This window comes from Pimephales promelas, chromosome 3 (assembly GCF_988280905.1).
Source record: "Pimephales promelas chromosome 3, fPimPro1.hap1.1, whole genome shotgun sequence".
Classification (NCBI taxonomy): Eukaryota; Metazoa; Chordata; class Actinopteri; order Cypriniformes; family Leuciscidae; genus Pimephales; species Pimephales promelas.
In genome coordinates, this window is record NC_142771.1 from 11,969,715 (window position 1) to 11,985,000 (window position 15,286).

At 39.9% G+C, this 15,286-nt stretch overlaps 2 protein-coding genes across 3 annotated transcripts in view; one reads left to right on the forward strand and one right to left on the reverse strand.

The window, feature by feature from the left end:
• Nucleotides 1-11,816: 11,816 nt before the first annotated feature.
• Nucleotides 11,817-14,541, forward strand: gadd45gip1 (GADD45G interacting protein 1). Its single transcript, XM_039662791.2, has 2 exons — nt 11,817-12,265; nt 14,118-14,541. The coding sequence occupies exons 1-2, from the start codon at nt 11,832-11,834 to the stop codon at nt 14,407-14,409; spliced, it is 726 nt and encodes a 241-aa protein (XP_039518725.2). The 5' UTR covers nt 11,817-11,831; the 3' UTR covers nt 14,410-14,541.
• Nucleotides 14,542-14,725: 184 nt separating this feature from the next.
• LOC120473085 (tetratricopeptide repeat protein 39A) overlaps nt 14,726-15,286 on the reverse strand; it is a 17,576-nt gene continuing 17,015 nt past the window's right edge. For both annotated transcript variants that reach the window (XM_039662742.2, XM_039662741.2), the window contains exon 18: nt 14,726-15,286. This exon is cut by the window's right edge and continues 137 nt beyond it. The gene's annotated coding sequence lies outside the window, so the exon portion shown is untranslated.

Sequence of the window (15,286 nt, forward strand, 5' to 3'; positions counted from 1 at the left end):
AATGCACAACACACAGCTGTAAAAGTTTCAATGGCATTTTAATTAGCAATAAATACACAGTTTAAATGTGTTTTGGGACTCTTCCTCTCTGTTAAAAATGTGGCGACAATTTGTGGCTTCCCTAACTGTAGCGGTTTAAGTACATAAAAATTCTTCAACTAATGAGACTCTAATGACAATAACCGTCGTCTCATCTAGAGACGTTATTATTCGTAATGCAGATTAATGTGAAAGCGTTTGACCGTCTTCTGTTTATCCATTAAAACTGGTGGCTTTATTCAAAAATTTTGTAAGCCAAAGATGAACTGTTCAGAGCAAGCAAATAACGTTATTTATTATTTTTTTTTTCATGCTCTATCTGAAATATGTGGCGACTAGCTTATATGACATGATTGAACATGAGAAAAATACTCTCAAATCACATTGTGGAGGGTTAAATCTGAGGTGTTTATTTTTTTGGCACATTAAGGTCTTGACTGTTTTATACATATGAAAAAAACAGCCCCGAACAGATTTTAGAGCGAGGCAGGTGCCAACACAACCATCTGCTTTGAGTTTCAGCTCTCGTTCCTATATGTATACAACCACAGTGCTGTTCAAACACTTTATAATTGCATAGCAAATACCTAGCAACCATCTAGAACACCTTAGCAACAGGCCAAAAAAAACACTTCAAACTATTTGGTACAGTAAATTCATAGCAAAGGCCTTAGCAACCACCTAAAACTCCCTTGCAAAACAACATGCTAAAAACAAAAGAGCTTTTCAGCAATAAAAAGTAAATTGTTAGTTGCGTCCTAAATGACGCACAATACACTTATGCACTATGTATGTACTCATGCTCTATGGACCTATGCAATATGAACTTAATGAACTATACACTATGCACATACGCACTAATAAACTATGCACTTAAACATTATGTACTTATACAGTATGCCCTTATACACTATGCACTTTATGCATTGTGGACTTAGTCACTATGCTCTTATACACTATGCACATGCACTATGAACTTATGCATTATGGGCTTATCCACTACGGATTTATGGACTATGGACTTATGCACCAAGTCCTTATGTACTATGCACTTATGCACTATTTACTTATACACAATGCACATGCATTATGCACTATGCATTATGGGCTTATGCACTACGGACTTATGGACTTATGCACCGAGTTCTTATGTACTATGTACTAATGCATGTACTTATGCACTATGTATTTATGCATTATGCACTAATGCACTATGAACTTATGCATAATGGGCTCATGCACTACGGACGTATACACTATAGACTTATGCACCAAGTTCTTATGTATGCACTTACATATTATGCACTTATGCATTATGGGCTTATGCACTACGGACTTATACACCAAGTTCTAATGTACTATGCAATTATGCACTATGTACATGCATTATGCACTAATGCACCATGAACTTATGCATTATAGGCTTATGCACTATGGACTTATGGACATATGCACCAAGTTCTTATGTTATGCACTTATACACAATGCACTTATGCACTATGTACATGCATTATGCACTAATGCACTATGAACTTATGCATAATGGGCTTATGCACTACGGACGTATGGACTAAATGGACATATGCACCAAGTTCTTATGTACTATGCACTTATATATTATGCACTTATGCATTATGGGCTTATGCACTACGGACTTATACACCAAGTCCTTATGTACTATGCAATTATGCACTATATACTTATGCACTATGTACATGCATTATGCACTAATGCACTATTAACTTATGCATTATGGGCTTATGCACTATGGACATATGCACCAAGTTCTTATGTATGCACTTATACACTATGCACATGCATTATGCACTAATTCACTATGAACTTATGCATTATGGGCTTATGCATACGGACTTATACACCAAGTTATTATGTGCTATGCACTTATGCACTATGTACTTATGCATTATGGGCTGATGCACTACTTATATTACAAAAAAGCGTGGATTAGTGTACAAGTACGTGAAATGGGATGCACCTATAGTTCCCAGTTTGAGAGGAAATGTGCTTTGATTAATTACTCTGAAAGCCTACTGGTTTGGTAAAAGAGCGAGAGAATAGAAGTCCACAGTTTTCATTTTCTTTTAAAATGCATTTTAAAATGCATCAGAATTTAAAAATCATCTCTTTTTTTACTGTTATTATTCCCCTTCATGGAATATTAAAAACACTAGCAACAAAATAAGGCCCCAACACGATGCTCCGGCCTTCCTCCGTCTCTCTGGGCTGTCCTGAGCTGAACCCTAAACCTCCTGCCCACCATGCAAGGAAAGCAATCCACAAATCACCTTATGGAGCCATATGCTCCGGGCCGCAGCCAGCATGCTGCACGGCGCCATGGGACCTCAACCCAAACACAGGAAACCGAGAAGACCCACATTTTATGTTCCATACCTTTCCTTTGAGCTGCATCCAACAGGCACAATAGTCTACCTCGAAAAATCCACCTCTATTTTCTTCTTGGGAACTCGGCGTAAGGCAGTCGACCCTACACATTCCAAGACCGTGAGTTCAGCATGAAGACTGAAGCTGAACATATTTTTCATCAAAACAACCATTTTCCGGGCAAACTTTCGAATGAAAATGTTTTCATTTAAATGAGCCGGTATTTTAAGCAAACTCGCCTAACGTGAGATGACAGGCCTCATTTAGTGGATGGCGCCCGTGTTTATGAGCCTCATTATGTGAACGCTGCCAACTAATGAGCTCATTTAGATTAAGGTGGGCTCTCGACTCGGGGGGTGGGAAAACAAACACACAGGTGACAAATTGTGCAGGGGGAACTGAATCTTTTATCACCACAGAAACGCGAGCTTATGTCTTGAGCGATTTCCTTTCTTCTTGGCGTCTGAAGGCACAGGCTAAAGGATCAGATGCCAAGTAGTGGAGCGCTGACCAGCGGGGTTTCAGGAGAATGTAAAGGAGCGACTGCCGCTTCGCAGGTGTTCCTTTTAAAAACCACGAGTGCCAAACAATTTTGGCGCGGCTCGTTGAGATCTTGGTGGCGATGCTTTTAGTTTGTTTGTCTTCCCTTTTCAGAGCTTTACTCTTTCTGATTTAGACCTCCTTTTCCCCGGTCGCCTATTAGCCAACAAAACAGACATCCTTTTCTCCCTTTCTCTTTTAGATTTCCGTCCTCGATAACCGTTTTTGGTGCTCTGCAGAATTTTAAACGTCAACTCGCTTTCTTCAATCGGTTGTTTTGGTCCCCTGCAATCACACAGCAAATGAACATATTGAAGTTCATATTATATTTATTTTAAAAAAGTCATAATTTGCAGTTCGCATTTCCAAAGGAGAATCTGCTTTTAGTTTGCAACCGTAGGGGCAGATTTACAAACCCCTCTTTTGGCGATAAAAAACTACTGTCAGGATTTACTAAAGACACGCAGTGAAAAATTAGCGTTGAAAAGGCGTGGACAGTTATTTTTATGGCTGACCTTATATGCATTTGTAGGAGTTTCCCTTTCAGACACAAAATTATTAGGAGGAGAGTATTTACGTAAATGAATCATGCATCAGGTTTGCGCTCGTCAATTTACTGGTATTTGCGCTATTATTTATTGTCCCAAAAGAAGCATGTCTTAAACCAGACGCTAATTTGCGCTTTTCTTGGTAGATTGCGTTGGTTATTTATGGAAATGAGCCGGCTGTGTTCTTTCATTTGTGCAACATCAGCAGATCATGAGCAGAACTTTCCACTCCCATTGGTGCTTTTGTGGGATTGCGCTTTAGTGCTAACTTGCCCTGTTTAGTAAATCTGGCCCTAAGTCTGCAGAACACATTGTGATTCAAAAGCAGTTTAGGGAAAACCAGCAATTCGTAAATATATATAAAAATGTATTCTTTCTTGACACAAGTCTTAATATTAACATAGTAAATCTAATCCAACAGTAAAACACAATTTATGTTACACACTTAACGCATTATTGTATCAAATATCGCATTACGTTATCGCATATCGCATTTTTTCTTCAATATCAAGCAGCCCTAATGTGTGATTTACATTGCAAAACTGTTATCATTTAAAAATGTATGATAAAAAAGTAAGTGTCATTTTAATTTCAGTGTAAACAGGGGGGTTTAGGGTTTCAGGTAGTCCTTCATTGGGCTTATTTAACAACAGAAATTGAATAATCAAATGTTTAGTCTGTTTGATTCTTGTTAAAGCTACAAAAGAGCAGTAAGTGATTTTCTCTTTGTTTCTCTTTCTCGTTTGTTGTTTGTTTAACATTAAGCACACAGGCAGAAGTTTATTAGGCTGCTGTCACTTTAAGAGCTGCATGGCTCCAATATATTGACAGAACTGTGCAGACTGATCTCATGAAGTAGCGTGTGTAATCTGTGTATGACACGCCAATTCGTATTTCCATTTTTGGCGTGCTATCAAGACGCATAATCCCTTTTCAGCGTGTTTATGAACGCCGCTGACTTAACGTTATTACTGTATACAGTATATAAATATATGATTTACCTCAACCCCGTCCCTAAACCTAACCGTCACTGTGGTTAATGGCATTTATGACTGTTCCCTTACCATCCTAGGAAAAAAAAAGATCGTTCCCAGATGTAGATCTACATTTTGCTTCGTTTCGCGCGGACATTAATGGCGTAGACATACACGCATACACGCGGATAGCTCAAAATGCGTAGAGATAACACGCCACTTGACTCGAAAGTGGCGTGTATGTTTACGCAAAAGTCATGATGTCATGTTGAACTGTGTGTGTATTTGGCCATATACACTGTGGAGGGGAACTGAATTCGGAATCATGCGCTGTCTGAGACGCGGCTTTCTGTGAGCGAGTACTTCGCGTATTGCATAACATTAGTATGTTTAAAGTAAAATCTGGACGTTTCAACTTGACGGAATTGATCTAGATGCTAATTTACACTGTTAAATTTCAAATTTCTAAAATGCTTAAATTAGGCTACACTTTTAACTTCTTCCGTCTCATTCACTTTGATGTACGTCATTGCTTACGCTTGCAATGAGTTTAAATGGAGCGCCTTAAGACCTTGATCACTTGTGGTTAAATTAAGCGTGTGAGCACTGCAATCTGCTGTTGTGATGTCACAACTGTCTTGCATTGTGGTCTATGGATATGCCTGAAATGTATAGACTCGCTCCCTCCATCAAATTCAAGGGGTTAAGGGTCTGTCCAAATAAACTTCCCTTATCCACTTCAAAATGGCGGTGGGGATTCCCCCGAGGGGAAGTGCTTGGGGAAGTTTATGAGTGTTGACGAGTTAAACGCAGCCAATATCAAACCTTGAGACACACAGTGCCTCGTGTCGATGCACTGATAACATGACAGCAGGGGCAGACACCACTTCAGAAATCTAGTTACATGTTATTGCTAAATCAATATAGAGCTTTGTTTGCAAAGTAATCAGGATCATAGCCAAGAATGTTAATTGCAATGTGGTCTAATGGATGCCTTGCAGGTATGGATGAATTTCAAGACCTCAGCATACTCCATTATGATGAGTATTACTCTTTCTCATTTGAAATGGATAGTTTCCTCAACTCTAACCTTTCAACACTCGCCTTTGTCTTGCTCGCTTTGCACGTAACGAAATACATTTGAACTGAACAGTGGCGGGGGGCGTGTGGTGAGCCATCTGATATGAGATTTGGGAAAATAAGGGGGAAAACAATCCTGTAACGGCACTGCTAGAGTAATAAAAAACAACAACAATCAAACCATGATGATTAGTGATGAAGATGTGATTGGTGTCCTGGGAGCAGCTTCTCTAAACCCTCTCGACCCCCTGCAGAAATCCGAAGCGGGCCACAGTGGCACCGGGCATCAAGGGCACCTTGGATTTGCAGATGTTGTAGCTGATGACAGATGGCACTGGCACGGGAGCATCGGGACGGAGTCTGCACCAGTCCAGCACCACCTGCACCCTCTACAATAGATGGACGATGTGTGTGTGTGTGTGTGTTCGTGTATGAGAGAGATGAGTCAGCTCTCAGGGAGATCAGCTCAACCCCAACAAAGGTGAGAACATCTGAACGCTTCATGTGATCTCTGCATTTATGCCTGTCATTGGAATCAAAGCAGAGAACATTCGCTATTAGGTATAGTATTATATTCATCTTTATATTAGCATTAATTGACTTAATTATCATTATGAATGATCCAGTACTGGAAGTAGAAGCAAGTCATGTATCTAAAGGGAAGCACTAAAAGGACATGGATTTATTCTCGGAACTGCAGATGCGATCAGATAATGATGACATTTGAATTCATTGACCATTAACTGTATTTAGCGCCTCTGGCATTGCATCCATTTTCAAAGCCTCAGCAGAAGGGCTCGGCTTCTGATTGGACGATGAGCCCTGCTCAGTCCCCGATGGGTAAAGACACAAGAGACGGACACAGAGAGCATGACACAAATGTCAAATGGCTTATTAATGTGGACATGCACAGCCATGGGAACAAAATCTGCTCTCACGTTTGAGAGTGATAAGACAAATAGGCAATGTTTGTGAGGGAAAGAGTTTTAAAAAACGACGTGCCAAGTGAGCGAACTTCTGAACTGTATGAACGGCGTTCGTGGTTCGACTGTTTTCCAAAGATGGCTCCTGCCAAGAGAACGGTCGACTAGGTACCAACAGACTGATCTCATGAAGTAGCGTGTGTATGACACGCCAATTCGTATTTCCATTTTTGCCGTGCTATCAAGACGCATAATCGCCTTTCAGCGTGTTTATGAACGCCGTTGACTTAACGTTATATAAATATATGACTTACCTCAACCCCGTCCCTAAACCTAACCGTCACTGGGGTTAATGGCATTTATGGCTGTTCCCTAACCATCCAAAAAAGATATGACTTACCTCAACCCAATCCCTAAACTTAACCGTCACTGGGGTTAATGGCATTTATGACTGGAGATTTGACTGCGTGTTCGGACACGCGGAATGACGCAGACGTTAATGGCGTAGACATATACGCATACACGCGGATAGCACAAAATGCGTGGAGATAACACGCCACCTGACTCGAAAGTGGCGTATATGTTTACGCAAAAGTCATGATGTCATGTTGGTACCAATGTGTTAAAGGTTCATTTTGCGCCGGAGTTCTCCTTTAATGTCTAAGTCATTTCAACTTAAATGACATTAAACTAGCTTAAAAAATGGAGTTGAATCTTGCATAACTTAAAGACAATATTGCTGTGCCACAGTGTGACATGGCCAGACTGATCTCATGAAGTAGCGTGTGTATGCAACGCCAATTCGTATTTCTATTTTTGGCGTGCTATCAAGACGCATAATCGCTTTTCAGCGTGTTTATGAACGCCATTGACTTAATGTTATTACTGTATATAAACATGTGACTTACCTCAACCCCGTCCCTAAACCTAACCGTCACTGGGGTTAATGGCATTTATGACTGTTCCCTTACCATCCTAGGAAAAAAAAAGATCGCTCCCTAGATGTAGATCTACATTTTGCTTCGTTTCGCGCGGACATTTGACGACGTGTACGGACACGCGGAATCACTCGGACATTAATGGCGTAGACATACACGCATACACGCGGATAGCTCAAAATGCGTAGAGATAACACGCCACTTGACTCGAAAGTGGCGCGTATGTTTATGCAAAAGTCATGATGTCATGTTGGACATGGCTTACAGCCAAATCATGTTCATACAGTCTGACAAAGCAACAATCATTAAGGTCTATTATAAATTGTACAGTGTGCATCACGCTTTAGAAATGTAGCCCCACCACTAAAAGGCCGTTGACTTTAGAGTTTAATTAACAGCTTCTAAACTCTTTGCACAATCTTGCCTCAGATTTCCAATGTATTCATGTGAAATTTTTCTGTTATAGATTTTGAAAAGATTTTCAACAATGAGCTTAAGGGATACTCCACTTTTTTTGGAAATAGGCTCATTTTACCTCTCCCCCAGAGCTAAACAGTTGAGTTTTACCGTTTTACCGTTTTTGAGTTTCAAACCGTTTTCGATTTTTTTGATATTTAGAAGAATTTCAGTAACCAGCCAGTTTCTGGTCTCATTGACTTCCATAGTATATATTTTTCCTACTATGGAAGTCAATGAGACCAGAAACTGTCTGGATACTGATATTCTTCTAAATATCAGAAAATCGTCTGAATGCATTCAAAAACGGTGAAACTCAACTGTTTAACTCTGGGGGAGTGGTAAAATGAGCCTATTTCCAAAAAAGTGGAGTATCCCTTTAACTTGTTCGAACCTGAAACATTCCTTCAAATCAAGACTATGTTCACTGCCATATGGATCATTCCTTCAATCCATAATTTGATCAATGAAAACACTATAATCAAAAAACACAATTACGATGATAACAGCTTCGATGATGAGAGGTTCGTGGGTTAATAAGCCATTGTGCTCTGAAATCACAATGCTTATGTTTTTTTGTTTGCTTGTTAAACAAAGCCAACTCAATGTTTGAAAAGGAGCCAGAGTGAGTTATGACTAAGTTTCCCTAACTTTGCATCCCATTATTCTCTCGTCCGCCTCTAAAATGCGGTTTTCTGTCTCCCGCGGTGACAGAAACACATTATTAACGGGAGCTCAATGTGGTACATCCATTATTGAAAAGCTCCCCGCTGAACATGCTCCCCTCCTGAGGTGCTTTCACGTGTACTTCTTGCTTGGGTTCGTTCCCAGTTTAGTGAAGGGGAATCATTTAAACAATGACATGGAGACTTCCAGATCCGCCTGCAGGATGAGAACATGAGCAATGTCACACTCTGCATGTGCGTCGCTGATTGTTTACTTCATATGGAGCGGTCAAACACCTTGATAGTATATGGCTCCAGTATGTTCAGAATGGCACACTACCATACTGTGTGTGTACACTTGACTATACAGTTCTATGCACAGATGCAGTACACAAAAACATCCAGTATGAGACAGTCCTGTGGGCGAAAATGCCTTGTTGATGCTAGAGGTCAGAGGAGAATGGGCCGACTGATTCAAGCTGATAGAAGAGCAACTTTGACTGAAATAACCACTCGTTACAACCGAGGTATGCAGCAAAGCTTTTGTGAAGCCACAACACACACAACCTTGAGGCGGATGAGCTACAACAGCAGAAGACCCCACCGGGTACCACTCATCTCCACTAAAAATAGGAAAAAGAGGCTTGAGCTCTCCAAAATTGGACAGATAAAGACTGGAAAAATGTTGCCTGATCTGATGAGTCTCGATTTCTGTTGAGACATTCAGATGGTAGAGTCAGAATTTGGCGTAAACCGAATGAGAACATGGATCCATCATGCCTTGTTACCACTGTGCAGGCTGGTGGTGGTGGTGTAATGGTGTGGGGGATGTTTTCTCAGCACACTTTAAGCCCCTTAGTGCCAATTGGGAATCGTTTAAATGCTACGGCCTTCCTGAGCATTGTTTCTGACCATGTCCATCCCTTCATCCCCACCATGTACCCATCCTCGGATGGCTACTTCCAGCAGGATAATGCACCATGTCACAAAGCTCGAATCATTTCAAATTGGTTTCTTGAACATGACAATGAGTTCACTGTACTAAAATGGCCCCCAGTCACCAGATCTCAACCCAATAGAGACCTTACAATAATGAGACCTTATTGTAAAGTGTTACCATTTAGCTGTTATCTCATGTACGATAGATAATTGCTTGTATTTTTCCTCATTTGAATGCTGCATTGAATAAGCATCTGCTAAATAACTAAATTTAAACGTAATGAGTGAACAAAGCACCATTGCGATCAAAACCACATATGTATAGCACGTGAAATATTGTACGTATTACAGGTCATCGTGGGCACATTACAAGCATGAGAGATCATCATGTTTACCGAGATGACATCTGGAAATTCCCTTGGTTGTTCTCCAGTTATTGTGGGAGTGGGAAACGGCAGTGGGCAGGAATAGAACCATCCCATAATCCAAGATCTCCATGAATTTCTCATGAGTTGGTTGGAAATATGTTGGCCTGTAAATATTTAATCATAAGGCCATATGGATAGTCTCTTTGGATGAACTCACAATCTATGTATTTCTCCATCCATCTTTACTGTCTATCTATCTGTACGTTCGTATCCATCCATCGATCCATCTCAGTATACATTGAGTTAAAAGATAAAATTAATAAATTTAGGTTTTGGGAATTTCTGACCAAATGTATGAGTAATAAGCCTTAGAAAAACGCAGCGTTTCATTATATATCAATACTGACAAAATCCCGGCATTAATGCCAGCAGACCTGCTTCAGACGGTGGTGTCTTTAAAGCTTCTCAGTTGGCACGGATCACCGGTGTCTAAATTAAGCCCTGTGTCGCGCATGGCACACTGCGGACCCCTCTCAAACCCTCCTCGACCCCCCGCCATGGGAACTTTTGAGTTATAATGATGCGCTCGTCGCGACACAAAAGCTCTGACATCTGTCTCTCCAAGAGCCGCATTCTAAAGCTGCTTGTTTGTCCCATCTTTACATTTTTGAAAAGAAATCAAAACTAAAAGAAGAGTAGCGGAAAGAGAGGAGGGGTTTGTGATAGAGAGGGAGGGCTGGAGCATTTAAAACAAAGGCCTTTTTCTTCCTCCGAGTGTTTGCTGGTTAATAATCCAACCCTCCCATGCTGCGTTCCAGAAATTCAAAGCAGAGTTTCTGCTCATCTGCTCACTGAAGCTGGCATGGACCATTAATAAGAACAGAAGTACAGACCACATGCAGCCCTACGGGTGAAAGACACATCTAAGCCCCCTTAAGACTCTTCAAACATGATAATTCATCCATTCACCACTAAATTATGTGAAGACAGAAACTCTCGGTGTGTCTGTAAAATAAACTAGGCCGTGGTATTCAAAGCTTCACCTTCTAAACGTTCACTATCGCTTGATTTAATGGAGTAAGATCACGGCGTTCAAATACACAGTCATATGTGGCTGATATTAATATTAAATATTATTCAAGCAAAGTTGCTTTACCTACTACTGAATGATTTTCTGATTCATAATGGAAAATTATTATATATGATTAAATTTTGAAGTCAGTACAAAAGGAAATTAAACAGATAAAAGATTATAAATCATGTTTTGATCCATCTATCTTTCTATCTATCCATCCATCAATCCATCCATCCAATCTATCCACCCATCTCATGTATTTTTGTGCAAATTTCTATGATTAACTTGCCAGTAATTCTTTGTAATTTGTGTAATATTGTATGTTCTTCTTTCTTTAAAGTAATTCAATTAAATAAATATGTAATGTGGCCAAAACGTCAGCCTTGAGATTTAAAATTGGCCATCATTTTTGTTTTCTAGTATTGTCCAGACTCAGGGATGAACAATACCAGCGGGACCATATCCATTTAAGTCTTTATTTCCAACAATAGGATCCCACTGTGCCATTAAACTACCGGAAAAGATTTAAGGGTCCAGCATTCAGGACACACAAAACCTCTGAGGATTGAAATAGCATTGTTAAAGGCCCCCTGAGGTGATGATTAAACTCCAAACGAAAATGATCAGGGAGGAGCGAGGGTGGAGAAAGAGAGACGACTTATCGGTCCCACAATACTGACACAAACTGCATGAAAATGACAGAAGTTTAATTTTTGGGTGAACTATCCCTTGAACAGCACAGAGCTGCACAAATTGGTTTCTTAAACATGACAGTGAGTTCACTAAGGAGTATGATTGAGTGATCATATCATCATAATTTCCTGCCACTTTTTATTTATTTATTTTTTTCCTGACACTTTCATTTAAACCAGCAGAGGGCGTAATGACGTCAGCACCACGCGTCCATTTGATGACGTCAGAGGTCACTGGGTTGTCATCAAACATGGCGGCCTCCTTGCTGAGCTGCAGGACAGGCTTATTCTATGGTGTTAGTAAATTAAACTCCTTTATACCGACTGTAGTCCACCAGATCGCGAACTATAACCCAAGACCCCTCTGGCTGAATATAAAGAACCCTTATATACCGAATAAAGAAAGCGAGAAGACGCCCGAATGGCAGAAGACTGAGAAGTATGATCGCAGACTGTTCGGCCGCTATGGACGCGCGTCGGGGATTGACGCGGCCAAACTCTGGCCCTCTCACGCCCGGCTGGAGGAGCTGGTGGCCGAGGAGAGAGAGTGGCACCCTCCGCTCGAGGTGATGCTGGCAAACATCGCGGCCAGGGAGAAGGAGAAGGCGCAGAAGCGGATGGAGAGGTGAAGGGAATTTTGACTAACGTTGGTTTCTATTGGGTGTTTGCTGTCAACCGTATTCAACATATATAATTCATAACAGGTTCACCCCAAAACGAAAAGTGGGATCATTTACTCACCTTTACGTTGTTACAAGCCCGTTATGATTTGTGTTTGACAATGTCCGAGGTTCGGTTTCCATATGCAGCGATGGAGAGACTGGAGCTTTCAAACTCCAAAACCTAAAAAATTGGCAAATCATCTCATTATGTAGGCTAGAGGGAGGTAGTTGACTAACAGTATGCTGGTAAAAGTAATCCAAGTGATTTATTATCTATATTCCAAGTCTTCTGAGCCCGTTTATGATAGATTTTTGTGACGTACAAACCGAAATTGAAATCGTTATTCGATGAGAAATTCCTTCAAACGTTCAAATTTGACGGTTACGACGTGTCACGAGTTATGACGTCAAAAGTTATTGGTTCCCGCGTGTATTATCTTTTATCCACAAGTTTTCTACGCCCCATGAGGCCTTGCGTCAAAAGTGGGCGCGACTTCCGGTTGGAAGTAAACAAAGCGCGATTTGACATGCTTGACACTCGTTCATTCAACAGTTGACAGTCATTCAAGTTATAGCGATCCAAACTAGCTGTGGGAACACAACCTCAACGAAATTCAAAAGGGTGAAATAACAGTACCTTTACCCTCCGCAGTAGATGATTGGGAGTATTATAATAACATTATTAATAATCAATACTCATCAAGGCATGGTGACAGACGGTTGTGCGAGCTGACAAACAATTAAAATAAAAAATACACACTTAGTCATTGTGCTTTGGAGTTTATTCAAAATTATAAATGAATGTGCTACTTGAATACATTAACTGGCACATTTGGTATTCTGTCAACTCAGGCTTTGATCCTGAGTTTAGGTGTAACATCAGTAGCGAACAGCCAATCACATGCTGATAGAGTTTATAGAATATTAAGAATTTAAACAAATGTACACAGGAAGATTCGTCGTCTTTTGGGAGGTGATGGAAACTACAGTCGTTGGCAGGATCAGAGACGGGCTCTGGCAGGATCACTCTGATTTAGTTTTCAGCTTATGTTCAAAACAATCACGTTTAAGCCACTGAATTAGTTTAGTCCGGTTATACATACAACCGCGAACAGCACATGTTGTCCCTGAGCTCCGTAACGACATCTCTCATAAAGATTTGCGTCTTTAAATAGTAAAATAATTCTCCGAAAAACAGCTAGCATCTTCGCTAACTAACACACAAAATACCATTGGAATGCTACTTCCGACACCTCACCGGAAGTTTCACCCACTTTATTTTTTACAAGAGCGCCCCTTGGAAACTTGTGGATACGATGGAAACATAATGATTCTTCATAGTTTATTTAATTTAAGATGCAAATTGTTGTCATTCTTCAGTTGTTCCCCCACAAATGTCTGCCGAAGCTATGTGTTATAGCTAATAAAGTTTTAAACATCGATATTTTTTTTTCTTGCACAAATTTGATGTGATGTTTACATCTGGAAGAGTATTTTTAAGAGTGTTTGCTCATCTGCAATACGTCTATAGGACGTTTCCTGTCAGATGTCAAATAGATGTTTAGAAGATGTCTTTAAGATGTAATGATTTAGAATGCACGTTAAACAGACATCTTCTAAACGTCTATTTGACACCTGACAGGAAACGTCCTATAGGCCCTCGCCCTCTTAAAAAATACGTCTTCCAGATGTAAACATCACATAGACTTGTGCTATCTGGGTTGCTTCTTGTGGAAGAAAAAACTACATTAAATAAGTTCGGAAAAAGTAGATGATCACAACCTTTTGTTTAAACGCAGCTTTGTTTCCACACAGAGAGAAGACTATTGCTGCAAACATGGCCAAAATGCCCAAGATGGTCGCAGACTGGAAAAAGCAGAAAAGGGAGACAAAACAGAAGCAAAGAGAGGAGAAAATAAGGCGAGACAAACTGCTGGCCGAGGCGAGAGAGCGCTTTGGGTATGCGCTGGACCCCCGCAGCGCTAAGTTCAAAGAGATGGTTGCTGAAATAGAGAAGGAGGAGAAGAAGAAGAGGAAACTTCTGAAACGCACGAAGAGAGAGGAAGAGCAAGGCTTGCCCACAGCGACGGCTGAGTCCAGCCAATAACCCTCACTGCCCAGAACAAGGACTTTTATACAGTGCCACTGTACTATATTGTAAAATTGGTGTCTTTGTACATGTCATTGTGATTATCGCACATTAGTTTAATTAGAATAAACTGACTTCAGAAAAAATATACATGCATGTCTGTCTGAAAAACTGTGATATTCAAAGAGCTTCATTAATAAATGTGATAACATAATTCCTTGTTAAATTGAGAAGTTAAAAAGAAAACGTACTTTTTAGGACCAATTTAGCTTAAGGAAAACTGATTTATCATGCTGTAACCCATTGCATCGATTGAAAAAACATGCATAAATTATACATTTCCAAAATTATTTTAATAGCGATATTAATAATAAACATTAACTACATTGCATGACAAAAATAATAACCACAGTATTTGACAACTGAGTATTTACGATGCATGCTGGGGAACTATTTGATTATTATAAATGTTCTTGATTCATTCAAGAAAGGAATATAATATTCAATCCCACACTCAGCCTTCCAATAATCAACATGTTTAATCATTACAACTTAGTGTAAAATTGTTTGTCCAATTTATTTTTCAACACCGTCAGTTTTCCAGCTATTTTCCCTTAATTAAACCTGTTCAGGACTTGGAAAAAAAATATATAAATTTGATATCTAATACTCCCTAAGATGGACACTTTCACACAAAAGGAGCTTAAACCCTAGTTTACATTTGAAATATCCATTCATTATTTCTATTTACTAACTAAAATAAACTTAAATTTGGTGAAAAACAAGCTGGAGAAATGAGGTTTTTAGTGTCTCCTATATTAACACTAGGCAGTGCCACTGCATAAAAACCACACTGTGTCTTTGATAATTCATATTCTCCACATAAAGTGACCTG